Raw genomic sequence first — 17701 nt, forward strand, 5'->3', positions numbered from 1 at the left:
GGAATGCCAGGGCCAAAAAGAGGGAGTGGGTGGGTAGGGGATTGGGGGGGTGGGTATGGGGGACTTTTGGGATTGCACTGGAAATGTAAACTAGGAAAATACCTAATAAAAAAAAATAAAAAAAGAAAAGGACATTTTCTCAGCGGTAAACACAGAAAGTATAAAAACTAAATTCATCAACTCTGTTTCAAATTAATGTTTGTTTGTTAAATCAGTATTTGTTAGCTAAAAAATGCAGTCATCAAATAGTTGACTTCTAGTTAGCTCTCAGATGCCTTTACATAGAGTGAAAACTTAATGATATGTAATCAAATCTATTGACACTGCCTTGCTACTGAAGGAAGAGCCCAGGAAATTGGCATAGAATTTCTACTCTGATGTTCAGTGGGAACACTGTTCTTAAGTTATTTGATCCACCTTTTAGATGTTAAAATTAGAAGTTTTTAGATGTAGCCAATTAAAGGAATTTCCAAACAATAAACAATATTTTTACATAAGCATGTTCTATTTGCCACTTATGACATACTAGAATCATATTTGTTGTTTACCTGAAATACATAGTGTATTGAAAATTCCATGATTTGTCTGGATAGACTATGTGGGGAGAATTTCCCTGAGGGCAGTATGTAGTTGATAGATCTCCTTACATACTCTGAGTGACTGACCCAGTCTGTCACTGAGACCTCTATTTTGAATGTGTTTGTTTCAGTGGAATTTAATCTGAAAAGAACGATCTATCTCAAAATATCAATGCTTGTTAAGGTTGTTTTTAAAAAAATGCTAGCTTTGTGTAATATATGCCTTCATTTGGTATAACATCTAATCCTTTTCCTATAAATTTGTTGTATTTTATTTTTGACAAATTAATTATACACAGTGTGTTTCATTGTGACATTTTCAGAGGCATAAGGTGTGTTAATCATACTCCTCATTCGTTTAGGTTTACACTTTTGTAGGTTTGGTACTTTTATATCTGAGCATGCCTAAAGACATCATTGCAGATACAAAACATACAGAACTATTGTCACTCTTCTAACTGATTCCATGAGTTGTATAAATGAGCATGGAAAGCCAATACACAGAAGCACTGAGCGATGCTTTATTGATTTTAAGCTGGATTTCAGGTAAACTAATCAGAGCAAACCATTCTCCATAAATAAAGCATGGGGAGGAATTCCAGCAGTTTGAGAATCCAGTCTACAGTAGCAGAAACAAAGTCACAGAAGGAAAATCTACATGAGTCTTTTCTGTCAGCCTAGAAAAGAAGCAAAGCAGTCACAAAGAAATTGTTCAATTTCATTAGTGTTATAAGACTATAGTAAACTCACCATGAAGACTAGACAAAATGACAACTCAGAATCATGAGAAATAAACAAGCTACACTGATAGTTAATAGCTGATAGTCAATAGAGACATCTACTGACTGAGTTATAAAAGCAACTTTGGCCTGTCTGCCTCACATCAACGGAATTTATCAAGTTACTAAAAGAACAGGTACACATTTTTCTACAATGGCACTGCAAATTCATATGTTGTCTTATGTCATAAAAGAGCTAAGTTTCTTTTGCTCTATTAAGAGTAATCAGAAGTGTCAGAATATTCTAGCCATTGCCAAGTCATGCACTATCTTCAACTTGTGAAAATACCCTTTCTGTCCCCATCTCTCTGAAGATGCAATAATTCCACATGACTCCATTTGCTGGCCGACACAAGCTGGATAGGAGGTGTACTGGGGTTCATGGACACAGCTCTGAATTCTCTTTCAAAATCTGTCAGCATTTCTCCTTGTGCTAAAATGAACAGAGGATTCTTTGTATAGTTCTTTTTGTTTCTACTTGGTTGATTTCAGTCCTGAGTTTGGTCATTTCCTGCCTTCTACTCCTCTTGGGTCTATTTCCTTCTTTTTGTTCTAGAGCTTTCAGTTGTGCTGTCAAGCTGCTAAGTCAAAAGAATATACCTTCTTATCAGCATCTCATGGTACCTTCTCCAAAAATGACTTTATAATTGGTCACAAAACAGACCTCAACAGATATAAGAAGATTGAAATAATCCTATGCATCCTAGCATATCATCACAGACTAAGGCTGATCTTCAATAACAATAAAAATAATAGAAAGCCCACATACACATGGAAGCTGAACAACGCTCTACTCAATGATAACTTTGTTAAGGAAGAAATAAAGAAATTAAAGACTTTTAGGATTTAATGAAAATAAAGCCATAACATACCCCAACTTATGAGACACAATGAAAACAGTGCTAAGAGGAAATCTCATAGCTCTGAGTGCCTCCAAACAGAAACTGGAGAGAGCATACACTAGCAGCTTAACAGCACACCTGTCTTTTCTTTCTCTCCCTCCTCATTTCTTATTTCTTACCGCTCCTCCTCCTCCTCCTCCTCCTCCTCCTACTCCCCCCTTCTTCTATTACTTTATCCTTCTGTCTTAATTCCTGAGTCCTGGGATTACAGGTTCATACCATCATCTCTGCCTTGTAACCAGAGGTGATTTGTTGTTGTCATTGTTTCATCCTTATTTAATTTTATTTAGAGAGTCTCATTCTTTTTTTTTTCTGAGACAGGGTTTCTCTGTGTAGCCCTGGCTGTCCTGGCACTCACTTTGTAGACCAGGCTGGCCTCGAACTCAGAAATCTGCTCATTCTTAAGCCCTGACTAGAGTCCAGCTTGTGTCAATCCTGTGGCCTCAGCCCCTTCAGTAGTTCTGGAATTATAGATTTGAGTCCTGACATCCTAGGAATTCTTAATTGCAAAAATCTTACCCAGAATGTGTACTAAATTGAATTTTGAATTAAGCAATTTAAAACTTGCAGTGAGAAGAGTCAGGTATTAAATATATGCCAAATTTCAATAAAGTGATTATATAAATATTCTGTATTTTTGGCCCCTTTATATTTTTTGTTGGTGTCTTAATGAAATACTTCACATTCAATATATTTGAAATGAATAACAACATTACTTTTGATGTAAAATTTTATCAACATATCTAATTCTTTTTTTTTTTTTGGATTCTACATTATGTTTATGCCATAGAAAATGAACCATTGAGTTGAATTCCTCCAATTAGAAGATACTACTTAGTGATAGGCAATGATTAAAATGAAAATGCTCACCAGTGCTTCCTTAATCAAAGTCAAGGAACTTTGCAAAGCATGGGCAACAAAGAAAACAGAGCAAATACAAAAACTCAAGGGTTTAAGTGGAATGAAGGAATAGTTGCTTTATTCAAATTGTCCCAAATTCCTTTACCTGTAATCATCTTAAAATTACCAAGGAGACAGGAAGAAGCAAGAACCACAGTGTTACAATTCCTTCAGGTTTACTTGTAGACTGCAGTGAGGTGCCAAGGCAAAGTCATTGCCTGCTTCAGGGAAGAAGCCATATCTAATGTGTGAGGACTTAGGTAGATTTTTTTAAATGCAAATTGTGAATTGTTTTCTAATCTAATTCACTTACTAAATTTGTACCAATTTAGGAATAAGTCTGTAGTTTTTCTTTGTGTAATTTCTCTCTGCTTCTGTCTTTCACATCCATAGAAACACAGTCAAACTTGGCTTCATTCATTATTTTCTTTTGGGTGCAAGAATAGATAAATTGATGTTGAGATAGTTTTGAAAATCAGAATTCTTTGTCATTCTAAACTAAAATCTTTAACTTTAAAATTTTATACACATGGTAAAATTATGGGTTATATATTCATCATGTTTTTATTTCTTAACTTACATTAAAAACCATTATGTACCATTTATGAAAATATTGATATTTTATATTACTAGTCTTAAAAAAATGATTGCCCTTGAACTACTTTTTGTACTGAGGAAGGGGAGGGGGATGTCACATGTAGAATAGTTCTAAACACTAGGCAGAAATGATCCTCAGAGGGCAGAGTCAATCCCGCACAGAAAGAGCAGACTTCTTCAATTAACATACTCCCAGTAGCCAAATGTTAGGTCTGAAAACAGAAGTCAACATAACTTAGATGTAGCAAGAATGCTAAGGTGCACCCACTAGTGCAGGAAAGTACTGGAATTGAAAAACTGTTGTAGAAATGCTGAGGTTGTGTTAAAGGTGGTAGGGAAGAAAGGCACGTTCCAAATTCCCCCTTCCACACCTACCATTTGGCAGAGGATGTGGGAGGCTGGAGATGATAGAGCTTTGCCTTAGTTGAAACAGCTGTGAAACATATGGAGGCTGATGTGAAATCTGCCAAAAGTCTCATCCAAACTTCCTAGCCATTTCTCCAGCAAATAGGTCGTCAGGAGTGTGGTCATGCTAAATCCCTTTGTGTGCGTGCTCCATATCCTCAGTAATAGTGTCAGGCCTTGGGACCTCCCCTTGAGCTGGAACCCTCAAGAGATTGGAGGCCCCAGAGAATTTCGAGGTCAGGTGGGATGAGGGGGGGTGGGGACATTCATGTGGAGACAGGGGGTGGGGAGGAGGTATGGGATGTGGAACAGTTGGAGGGGTGGACGTGGAGGGGGGAAATAAAATATGGAGTGTAAAATAAATATATAAATTTAAATAAATAAATAAATAAATAAATAAATAAATAAATAAATAATAGGCAGTCTGGAGATGGTAGGTTACTCAGGATGAGCAAATAATGACTTTCTTCTTTAAGAAGCATGTAGCTCTTCTTCAAGGTTAGCTTCAACTCAATGATGGTTTCTTCAATTACTGAAAATATGAATGTGCATATCTCACTTCCTTTTGCTTGACAGACTTCTCTTCCTTAGCAATTTAGCTTTGAGATTCAGTCGTTCCATAAATTGTGGATTGAAGTAGTGAATTATAACCAGATTTTTCCTTAAATCCATTCACTAGCTATATAAACCTACTGTTATATATTTCTACTCATAATGGCTGTCTGTATAAATGCATCACATGTTTTGTGTCTATGTGATATATTTATGAAATACTCTGGAATATTTCAAAAGCTAGAGGAGATCAATGTCAGAGAAAGAAAAATAAATACAAGGTAATAGGCTTTTCCCAATGTGAGTTTGTTCATTCATGCTTACATATGGGAACGTGTGAACTGTGAGTCATTCAAATTGAACTCCTCATGAAAAAAACTTGCTGCTTTGCTGTCGGTTTCCAGAGTTGCTTATCTGAACGGAAAAGACCATTGTCTCCGTATAAATAACCACCAGCCAGTACTTCAGTGAGAGTAGCTGCAAGCTGGCAAAGCTCTTTTGTTTCATGTGAGCATGGATAGATTTAGGAGAAAGATTTGAAAGCTAAATATTCCATGATGTGACGCTGCTTGCCAGAATAGCCCACAGGGTGAAAAATTAGATTAGTTGGAAATTTTATTTACATCATGCCAGAACAGCTCAAAGCTACAACAGTGTGGCTACCGACAAATATTTGGGTTAAAAACAAGTGTTTGGTGAACTCTAGTTTGTACTTGGAACCAGGTATGTTATCTTCATGTAAACATGCCTAATTAGGAGCTGGCAACTGTTATAAACTCTTTTAGTCCCAGTGGCATCCTAAAGTGTAACCAGGCTGTATGTCACAAAACATGCTTTGACCCGGATTGAAAACTCTTCCTTGCCCAGCTTAGATGGGAATCCCAGCATATATGGAGAGTAAGTGACAATTTGGAGAAGTGGACATAAGTAATGACCAGCCAGGGAAAACTACTATATCACCTATTAGAGTAAAGGGAGGAACCAATGTGCCAAGAAGTTGGTGAGAGCCCATTTCTATTCCTGCTGCTCTGAGAAATCCATACCTGGTCAGCTTAGATTTGAGCAAGAGTGAATCCAAAATTATTTACCTTAAAATTTCCTGCCTAGTGGGTTTCCATTTTATTTCTACAATTGTTTTCTGATGATGAGTTGGTTTATTTTATTGTCACAGTATCACCTTAGAATGTAAAAACCATGTTCGTATTTTATAGATGTATGAATAACATTACCAATTATGTTATGAGTTACCAGAAAGCCAATATATATATTTGCATATACATATGGATTTATAATTTGCAAATGTAAATTCTGCTACTCAATGATTAATCTTTTGTTCAGCAAAATGACAAAATTTTATATGTGATATTTGATTGAAAGACATATGTATATACATATATATATATACATATATATATACACACATAAACATATATATATATATATACATACATATGGGAGGGAGGGAGAGAGAGAGAGAGAGAGAGAGAGAGAGAGAGAGAGAGAGAGAGAAACTTATCTCACTCTGTGGAGACGTGTGTGATCTGTTTTAATGTCTTTGCTCACTGTCAGTCTTGTCTAGCAAAGCACTTGGAGAAGTAATTATTCAGTGACTGTGAATAGTATGGTTGCACACTTTTGCATGACTGTGTTAACACCAATCTTCTTGCACTTTCCCCCCAGATTCCCAGGAAGGAAATTACAAGTCAGAAGTGAACAGCAAACCTAGGAAGGAAAGAACAGCTTTTACCAAAGAGCAAATCAGAGAACTCGAGGCAGAATTTGCCCATCACAATTATCTGACCAGACTGAGAAGATATGAGATAGCAGTGAATCTAGACCTCACTGAAAGACAGGTAACTTTTATTTTGCTATATAGCTCAGCAATCTTCATTTACCATTTGAATTGTCCAGACCTATGATTTGCAAATACCAATTAGAAATCTCCACTATTCAATGATTAAACCTTTGTTTATCAAAATGAAAAAAAAAATAGATATCTAAATGAAAGGTGCATTTACTGAGTTTTGAAAAGGAATGCTTTGTGACGGTGGTACTCCCCTGTTTACTTTAAAAACACAGTTTGTTTTAAATAATGTGGGCAAATGGTGAAATACTTCCTGTGTTTATATTTAAGCACTCCTCATTTGGTGCAATAAAAGGTTAGTTGTCTGTACAGGTCAGAATAGGCCATGTCATGTTGCAATAGAACATTAACCTTTAAAACTAAATAGCATAAAAAACCTAAACAACTCTTGATGGTTTATTTTCTACACATAGTTTACAAAGCCAGGGCTCACTGTCCTTGGACTCTCAGCATGTGGTGCTGTTGGTAACCACAGGAGGTGATAAAGAATTGGCAGGTCCCTGACTTTGAAATGCGTTCATCTGGAAATGACTCCTACCCCTCCATTTATTCTCACATGTTTTGAAATAATCAGGGTTGTAGCCTATGTTCAAAAGACAGGGCAGTGATTGGCAGCAAAAATGCATAGATCATTGGAAACTATTCTCTATTAATCAAAATACTTTAAAATGGTTGTTTCTTCTGGGAATTCAATAGTCTGCTATCAACTCAAACAATGCTTTAAGCAGTAATGATCCATATGTTCAGTTAATGAGAACTAAATGAGATAAATTATTCTAGAGATGCCTTTACTGGATTTTACTTGGATGGAAAATAACTTGTTCTGTTAGCACTCAGAGAGCACATTCTGTATAAATTCATATTGACCTTAGGAGAATCCAGCCTGCAGATGGTTAACAATCTTGCTAGCTAGAGAAACATTCCTGAAAGGCAAATGCAAACATCTTTATGGACAGTGCTCATTATACCAGGCGCTATTAGGGCAAGAGTTTTACTTCCTCTCTCACTGTACATTCCTCCTCCAGAAGTCCCATTGGGACCAGGGAAATACCAACAGGGTGTGGACAAATGACTACAAGTCTTAGGATAGCAAGTAATTTTTTTATATAGTTTCTTAAATCATATTCTTCCTTTCTGCTAATTTTTATATTTCATCTTCTGTGGGTTATTTCTGGTTAGAGAAAATATACAAAGGGAAACTTTTATGTGGTTTTATTTATTGGCAGTTTATATTTTATTAAATATTATGACTAGTTCCTGAGCTCTGAAGTACCACATTTTCTTTGCCCGATTCACACACAGTTTCCTCTATGATTGTGTAGCATTTGGCACTTCAGAAAGCAGAATCTAAAATCTGTATCATCAGATAGCTGGTCTGCTTTTATGTGTTTATCTGGGAATAGAAAATTAAAGAAAAGACAAATTACACATTAGTTTATGTAGAAACCAAGAATTCCAGGAAAGACCCTCATGTTTTAGAAAATTGGAAACTAGGGCTGACTTCCCACCTATATAATGATGGACATAGTACTGAGCTCTTGCCAAGAACAAAGGCAAAGCTCTCCGCTTATTCAGAGTGGTGGACCATCATCTTTCATCAGCTGGTCAGAGAAAATCAGTTTCATACTTGACTAAGAACATATTAATTTTAAAAGAGGTTCTGTAAACTAATGGAAATGAGGAATATACATTCAATAATTATTCTTTCTACCTGACTTGATATAATGATATTATATGCAACAGTTATATATGTACCCTATTTCAAATCATAATGTTTTTCAATATCACTTCGATTTTAAGTCAGCTTGTCTTCGCTGTGTAGTGGACTTTATCTAGTATTAATGCTTTCACAAAACAGTCTACACTATGTTTATTTACAAGCTTATGTGTCTGGGTTTTATAATGGTTTTCCCACCATTTCCTACACCCATCCCAGAACTTTCAGTCTTTGATCCAGTGCTAAATGCTGTCTGAAGCTACTCAGGGACAGTTGGTCTTCTAATCAGCCTACCCAAGGTTCTTCAGAGTGGAACAAATGCTCCCAGGAACATTGAGAAGAAATTTCATCCTGTAAGGGTTCCTTAAGCTTTGTTTATCCCATTTTTACCAACGTTTAATGTTCAAAGCCATCCACCCAACCAAGCTTAGTGCAAAGAAAAAAGTCCTTAGAAGTCATTCTGGGGTATAGCAGCAATGCTCTTACAAAAACAAAACAAAATAAAAAGCAGAAAATAAAAATAAATAAGTAAACAAACAAACAAACACCGAGAGAAATACTCAAGTTCCCAAATAATTAAAAACTCGGGGTTGTGCACCTTGTTTCCTATTTTGCCCATTTCTTCTGGCAGTCACAAGTTAACTGAAAGGATAATGTGTTCATTAGAATTTAAATTCCTTTTTTTATTAGATATTTTCTTCATTTACATTTCAAATGCTATCCTGAAAGTCCCCTATACCCTACCCCGCCCTGCTCCCCAACCCACCCGCTCCTGCTTCCTGGCCCTGGCATTCCTCTGTAATGGGGCATATCCTTAATACCAAATATCTAGAGAAACTAGATAACAAATTTTAAATGAAAAAATAAAATAAAAGGAATGTTTAGGATTGGCCACTTAGAAGTTTATTTTCTTATATTAGTAAAATCTGTTTGGGATACAAATGGAAGGAAGCATGTTTCTCTTATCCATCATGGTGGAAACAAAAGAATTTTCAGCAGAGGGTGAACAAGAGAGCTACATGGTGGAGTCTATTCATGGCATGTTGGATCAATACATTGGTAAAAAAAATATTTGTTGAACTGGGGGATAGAAAGAAAATCCTGTCAGAAAAAGCTAGAAAGCCAGTGCTGTAGTTCACAGGACAGGAAAGGTGAACACGTGTTAGCAGTGGCAAAGGCTGGTGAATTTAACTATGGACACGGAGGAGAATGTTTCACGTTGTAGTAAATGTTAAGATTTTATTCCTATACATTTTTGTTTATCTACTGTCTCAAATTACTAAATTTTAGAAATTTACTTTTGCTTCATGTGATGAATTTATTGTGCTCATTTCATCCGAATAAAGCACACACATTATGTGATTCAATAATAATAACACATTTCTATTCTTATAGAACTAAAGAAAAATTTCTCTAAAATTTTGGGGAGTCATTCCCAGTGAAATATTATTGATTTTTAATTTTGGAGCTTGAGCTTTTATAATGTCATTATCTATAGACTCATAAGATACCATGAAAATTCATGTTCCTTAAAATCGGATGAAATGTTTTTAAGTTCATTTGTGCATCTACAACAAAATACAGTAGACCAGATTTCTAAAACCACTTAAATTAATTTCTTACCATTTCAGAAAATTGAAGTCCAAGATCAAAGCAATGCAGGGGGTGGTGTCAGGATGGGAGTGGGGTTTCTTCTCACTCTGGATCTATGTGGCTGAAGGGCTAGCTAACTCTCTGAGGATACGACTATAATGTTAATCTGAGAAATGGAAAGTAATTCATATGAGAAGTAATTCAAAGAGTAATTACCTTTATGCAGTAATATTTCAAAGACCCCACTTCTAATGGCATCATATTGAGCATATTGAGGATTTCTGTGTATAAACTGGGAGAGAGCAACTGTTCAGGCTACAATATAAATATCCTATCACTTCAACACTGCTGTGATTTCAGCAAAACGAATTCATACTGCCATCCACATCTTGACCCATAAACTCTTACAAACCTTTGTTTTAATTGTATCTCTGTGTTTTCTTCCTTTCTTTTATATGAATTAGTTTTTACATATTTTAAATTGAAATAAAATTTAGAAAAATAGCTGAAATATGTTAAAAACATATCTAAACATATATTGTTTAATATTTATCCTAATTTAATTGCATTTGTTAAATATTAATTTTTTCTTGATTTTGATAGAAGCTTTCAGTACTCAAATACAGATAAATAATTCACTAAAGTAAGTAGAGAGAAAACTAATATTTAGACTCATAGCAGAATTATTTGGATAAATAATTAATTTTTAAACCTACTATGCAATCAGGTGAATCTTTGATGTGCTTTAATATTAAATTTTTCTGTGACTGACAATAAAATGTGTACTTGTGCAATAGATATTTGCTATATTTGTGTCACTGATTAACATATGAGTCACATATTATAGAAAGACACATGTATGTTTTTATAAAGGTTTTCAACAATGCTAGGTATTATCTTAGAAAAATGTGAAGTATATTAAATTCTAAAACATCTCTAGGCAAGTTAATTTCACATTTCCTGCCTGAGAAGCATTATAAAGTCTTCTAAATGAGTTTCATATTTACAGCCCCCCCCACACACATACACGCACACACACTTCTTCCATAGATAAATGTCAAGGGACTCTATAGTTGCATAGAGTATAGATTTTACAATTATCTTTCAACTCTTTTCAGCTTTAGGGAGGAGGCCTACTTTCCAATGTGATATTATTTGACAAATAGCTCTTAGATAAAATTAGTTTACATTATATAAGAATGATGACTTTAGCATAAAGTTGTAGTTCTATTTCATAATCTTGTTTTGTAGGGCAGTAACATATTTATTAATCCTACTGCTTCTGATTTACAGCTGGTTGTTCCTGATATAACCTCATGTTTTCTTCAAGATCAACAGTGGCAGGGTTATTTGGGACAATTTACAGGTCCAACATAAAGATCTCCATATCAAAAGTATTTTAAGCTGTACAAACTTATTCTTTGTTTCTGTGTCTATCCAGATATAGGTAGATAAATTTCCTGCCAGACTTTTATTATCATGTAATGGAAAGAAAGGGAGACAGCAGCAGTAGGGCTGAACTAAATTACTGGAAATGGAACATTTTATAGAGTGTACGCTATCAAATATAGGAATGGAGATACTTCCACCTCACAGAGCTGAACAGGGGTTTAATATTGCAGTCTTGTAGATAAGCTGAAAGTGCTCGAGTCAGCACATTGAATTCATGGCCTCTCTGCTGAGATAAGGGCAAATGACACCTACTTGAACTAGTTTTCATTGTTTGAAGTGAGAGACATTTGATATTCATTGTATGAATATTATTAATAGCCTAAATTATCATTAATAGCCTAATGCTGTGTATTTTTGATTAATACACAATATATTTTTAATAAATATAAGAATTATTTCTTGTACCACATATACAAATTTTAGCCGTTTATATTTCAATTTTAGATACTGTCCCTCCACACATCTTTATGAATGTGTTTAGCTATTTTTGGTGAGTTGTTTTCATGATTAGACAAATTGTCTACTAGAGATCATGTAGGACGACCTACAGAGCCAGTGATTTAGAATGCACTGCCCACCTTAGTCCAGCAGTATTTAAGTCATGTAAGATAAGTAGAATGCCCAAAGCCTTTTTGTATGCCAGCTATTTTAAGAGGCCAAACATGATTTGACTTCACCTAGAACAGTAGTTTTCAACCTGATGGGTGTGACCCCAATGGGAATTGAATGATCATTTCAGAGGGGTCACCATAGGCCATCAGAAACATAAGATATTTTACATTACAATTCATAAAAGTAGACAAATACCAGTTATGAGGTAGCAACAAAAATAATTTGTGGTTGGGGGTCACCACAATATGAAGGAAGTATTAGGAAAGTTGAGAACCACAAAGCTAGGAAAATGACTGTGGGATGGAATGAACTATAAACTGTGGTAAGAATAGGACTTTAAAGAGGATTTTTTATTTGCAAATTAAGAGACATTTCTTTTAATTCTTCGGGATAATGAAGGCTCACATAAATTTGCCAAAATTTTAATTTTGTTAAATTGGATCCTAGTACATTTTCAATTGTATAATTTTTTTAACTACAAAATGAGGAGTTCTTTTATTTTTGATTAAGGTTTTACTCAGATGATGATTAGCAGACGCTTTATCGGATTTAGTTCATGCATTTGGTTGTGTGTGTGTGTGTGTGTGTGTGTAAGATGCAGTTGTGTTTACAAGTCAAAAGTTACCGAGGAGGCATTCTATTTCTTGCTTCTCTGGTGGTTTGCTTTTCACTCAGTATGCAGTTTGACAGTGAATGAGAAAAGTTAAATTTGCTTTGTTCAAAAATATGAGAGATAGTAAACTTCTCTGACACATTAATATGAATGAACCACAATGCAAGATGCAGAACCAAAATTGCAGAGCCAGAGGTTCATCAGCTCTGTGCTAAAGCAAAAGGGGCACTGGTCTTCAGTCTTAGAGGCATTTTAACCCTCTTCTCACGGTTTGCTCCCTAGCAAGCCACACCAGAGAGCCCAGACAGTGACTCATGCAAGATGCTTTTAGATAGGGCAGAACCCCTTCTTTTAACAAGATGGAACCTTGTCTGTACCAAAAAAATGCAGAATGAGCAGTTCTTTTCTTTTTTTTTTCTTTTTTAGTTTATGATTTTTGTGGTTCCAGTTCTCTAGTTTAGATGCTGATGATACCACTGACCTACTGATTGTTGCCTCCGTGAGCCTATTAATGTTGTGTGCATCAGATTAACTACTTTGGCCAAATTTAGTCACTAAAAATTGCATTATTCCATTTGAAATTGTATTTCTGAAATATTCATTGAATAGTTTCTGATCATAAAGATATGACTCAATATTTGTTAGATTATGGATAATGCTGTTTCAGTTGCCCAGACAATAGTGAAAATAGAATATTAAGTCCACAAATTCGAGCTATTATAAGACATCTGGATAAGGTACTGAAATTTTCAGTTTTGGTGCAGATGTTTAGTATTTTGTCTGTTTTTCTCTTCAAAAGGCAGACATTTGTGGTGTTATATAAACATGAATTATGATATATTGATATTTCAACGATCAGCAGGACTGTAGGTACCTTGGCAATGAACACTTAAAATTTATATTTAATTTTCTTTCTTTGTGGCCTCCTATGGACCAAGAAGACAATTGTGCGTTCAGAATTGTCATGAAGATGAGTTAACAAGCCAAGTGAGAAACTGAGAGTCAGTTTAATCTTCAATTAATCTTCAATTAATTTTGTGGCGTGGCAACACAGCAATGTGTGCTTTACAAGTCAATGCAGACAGAACTCAGTACCCTTCCCTCTACCACTGTGAAAATGAAACTCTCATCAGAAACTATCAATAGCAACAGCCACAACAGCAAACATTTAAAGAAAATCTTTAAATATGAAGGTAACACAGTCTCTGACATAACAAAAGCTTCAACTACAGTCAGTGATGAATACCTTATTCACAAATATCTACTGCACATAGACACTTTTCTGATGAGGGTTGAGAAATGAATTGGTCTATAATTATAACAATAAGTTATTAAGAGTTGCTTTGCTCAATACACAATAACTCAAATACAAACATTTCTCTCTGTCATACACACACACACACACACACACAGAGAGAGAGAGAGAGAGAGAGAGAGAGAGAGAGAGAGAGAGAGAGAGAGATGCAAACACAAAGACGAAGAAAAGTTGAGCCAAGACCCCTGCTGCACTGAAATAACAGAATGTTAGGCTTGCAAAGGTAATTATCCAGAGTAGTAGTATAATTATGTATAGGAATTATACCATAGGACAATAGTCTGGTATTTACAAACCTAATTAAATCAAGTAGGTGAATGATGGTAATTATATTAATGAAGTTCACATATTTTACACACATTGCTGTTTTATATCTTAAATAAGAGTTTGAAATACAGCAGGTACCAAAGAAGAGAGAATAAAAGGCACCGCAGAGAACTACAGGGCTCCCAAGGTTAAATCACACACTGTTCTTTCCTTCTGTATAATATGACTTTTACTCAAGTCACTTAACCTTTAACATCCTTACTCTAAAATTTAAATAACACTGAAAACAGAAAAATATATTATAAATAGTGTGCAAATGGTACCCAGATTCAAGCTGGCTGTCTCCGTGCAGTTACTGAATAAAAGGCAGTTACTAACCTTTTGGTTGCTAAGTAGTAATAATATGTGAACATCTTAGTGATAACTATTAAAATCCTTTTTTGCTATACTTTGTGATTCTGTATTGTAAATGGATTAATATGTGCATGGGTAAAGTATAACACATGATTCCAGTTAGTAATTAAAGTGACATAAATTAAAGGCTAGAGCTATGAAATATCTAATAATTCACTGTGCAAATATTTGAAAACATCCCACTAGCTTCATTGAAACAGTGTAATATTCAAACATCTTTGGAAGGAGAACACTCATCTCACCATTCCTCTGGAGCACTGTGTGCTGGTATAAATTGAGACTGAGATAAATGTTCAAATGTCTGTGATACAGAAGAGTCAGGCATTTTTCTATCAGGTTTGAAAAAATATTTTTGTCAGAGGTATAGGAGTTTGTTGAAGGCTTAACAGTTAGCATGAATTATAACCCAGTGGAATGGTGGTCGTGGGGTATGGGTAGACTATTTTAGAAAGTGGGCAAGAGTAGCTTGCAAACAATGTATAAAATACAAAATGAAATAGTGTAAAGAATTGAATGCAAACCAGGAAGGAAAAATACCAAACAAAAGAAGCCAAGTGATCATAAACATGGCGATGCTTTTAGGTTAGCAGAGATTTTTTAAAAATCTCAAAGTAAGGACATAGTAAGTAGTCCTAGTATTAGAAAAAAAGTGCTGACAAATCTAGATCTTGTGAAATAAGTTAATCAATATGAATTCATGAACTAATCAATAAGAAAGCTAACTTAGAAAAACTGGTTTATGTTTTTTTGTTTATTTATTATTTATTTATTTATTTTGTACTGAGGTGGATTGTCACATTCTCTTGAGTCCTTTGAGGAAGTTTCTGGGTATACACCCGGGCAGGGGTGGGGGGTGCAAGGTAAATACTGAGGAATTTTTACTGTGGCTGCATTCTTTGGCAACAGTTCAATGATATTCCTGAAGTAAACGTTAATAAAGGCAAGAGCAGAAAGAAGACCAGTAAAGACAGACTTCCTGTAGAGTATCAGGAAACCAACTGCGCCAGGTCCTGCAGACAGTCCCCAGTTTAGCAGTGGTGGGCTTGAGACTTTTCTTCAGTCTAGTTTTATTGGGACACCATTCCATATAAATCAGGAGCATCCGGTCCTTTACTGAGGTGAATTATGTTCCCCCCCGCCCCCCGCCGATCTGAAAGGATGTGCTGAGAGATAATTCATGCCTTTCCAAGTTAAGGGACTTTCATAGTAAATAGTGCGCTTTCAGAGGCGGATTTATCAGCAGATAAACCTGTAAAAATTCTACGGTCAAGTCAAAGATGAGAATGTGCAAACTTTGATAGAGGTAAACATTCCAAGCAAACGTCCTCGCCTATTTGTAACTTTGTGTTATGTGTTGGAATTTACGATAATTCTTTGAATGTACTAAGCTTTTTCCATTACTACGCACATGCTATCTAACTCACTACAATCCTGCATGGTTTTTCTAATTGCTGCATCATGGTGTACCTGCGCAGGCACTTGAGGAACTAGGTTCTATTGCCTTTGCTGACTTACTTATTCCCTTTTTTTGAAGGTGAAAGTGTGGTTCCAGAACAGGAGAATGAAGTGGAAGCGGGTCAAAGGGGGACAGCAAGGAGCTGCTGCCCGAGAAAAGGAACTGGTGAATGTGAAAAAGGGAACGCTTCTTCCATCAGAGCTGTCAGGAATCGGTGCAGCCACCCTCCAGCAGACAGGGGACTCACTAGCAAATGACGACAGCCGCGATAGTGACCACAGCTCTGAGCATGCACACTTATGATACATACAGAGACCAGCTCCATTCTCAGGAAAGCACCATTGTGATGGCAAACCTTACCGAACATCGTTTACATGGCAGATGACTGTGGCAGTGTTGCTTAGTATAATTAAATGCAGGCATCTCAAGTCTGTTTCTCATGATTGATAGAAGGTTTACACTAAGTGCCTTTTATTGAAGATGCTTCCACAGTGAAATTGGAGAAAGTGAACGTATTCCAAATACACTTGTTCCTATATATGACAGAGAGGGAGATGAATGTTTGCTTTGGCTTGCACTGAAAATTAAATTGCTACCAAGAGCAAACTTGATAAGACGTTTTTACTCAAGATGTCTCCAGAGTGAAGATGTTAAAAATAAAAATGCTTTGAACATTCCAGTTGTGCCAGGTCATGTGTGTGACACTGGGCAGGTATTTGCTTTTGCTTGCACTGAAAATTAAACTGCTATCAAGTTAACCCATGAAATAGTTTATCTTGAACAGCCACAGTGCCTGAAATCACCAAGTGGATATAAAATGTACTGAAACTCTGTATATATTACCCCTAAGTCATTTTCCTGTCTTCACTAATTTTAGCAAATGCATTCATATTAGCTGATTAAAAATAGGCTTTTCCATTGACAAACACAGCCAGCTTCTTGTATTTTTATACATTTTTGTCAGACAGTGAAAATCAGTATGTGCTTACTTGTGTTCAAGTAGATAAAATGCAGTAGAGTCTGATAGGACATATCCTTGTACCACAGACAAAACAAATCTTCTGTTGCATTGACTATCAACTGCTGCAGATACATTAGAGAACACACCTAGCTCCCCTCCAGCCTTCTTCTCTTATATCTTGAAAGACATTAGGATCATAGGCAAATCATTTACCTTGCAAAACGAGTCTTGTGCGGCAAATGTCTGATTTTATATCTTTAAATTGTTAATGTTTATGGGTCTGATTCAATTAACAGGGAAAAGCTTTCTTCCTCCTTGTTTATGATATAAATACCAAGTGCCAAACAAAGCTTCAAGAGAATAGTTGAGAAACTGAATGTCTGACAATTAGACTCCAAAAATGCATTATTTTTCATATGCTCTATATTCATGCAGAACAAGTTCTTGTATTTTGTAAAAAAAAAAAAAGATAAATAAATGATCCTTGAAATAATTATTGTTTCCTCACTGTGACTTCATTGGGTTTGGTAGATTTATTCTTTTATTTGGGATCAAAGCTGGTCTAGATGTCATTAGGTGACTCAGCTTGGCACTGACCTCTCAGCAATCTCTTGTCTCAGTCATCCAGGTGCCAGAATTACAGGTTGGATCCACCATGTCTAGTTAATATTAGTAGATTTGAAAAAATAGATACTTAAAAAGATTCCAAATTGTTTGCTTCTGT

The 17701-nt window shown here is 35.5% G+C and overlaps 1 protein-coding gene across 1 annotated transcript in view; it reads left to right on the plus strand.

The window, feature by feature from the left end:
• The window catches only part of Meox2 (mesenchyme homeobox 2), a 60020-nt gene extending 42550 nt beyond the window's left edge, over window positions 1–17470 (plus strand). The window contains exons 2-3 of the mRNA XM_021179543.2: window positions 6394–6566; window positions 16095–17470. Of these exons, the coding sequence (XP_021035202.1) occupies window positions 6394–6566; window positions 16095–16319 (398 nt within the window). The 3' untranslated portion in view covers window positions 16320–17470. The remainder of the gene's footprint in view (window positions 1–6393; window positions 6567–16094) is intronic.
• Window positions 17471–17701: the final 231 nt, after the last annotated feature.

Source organism: Mus caroli, chromosome 12 (assembly GCF_900094665.2).
Source record: "Mus caroli chromosome 12, CAROLI_EIJ_v1.1, whole genome shotgun sequence".
NCBI lineage: Eukaryota > Metazoa > Chordata > Mammalia > Rodentia > Muridae > Mus > Mus caroli.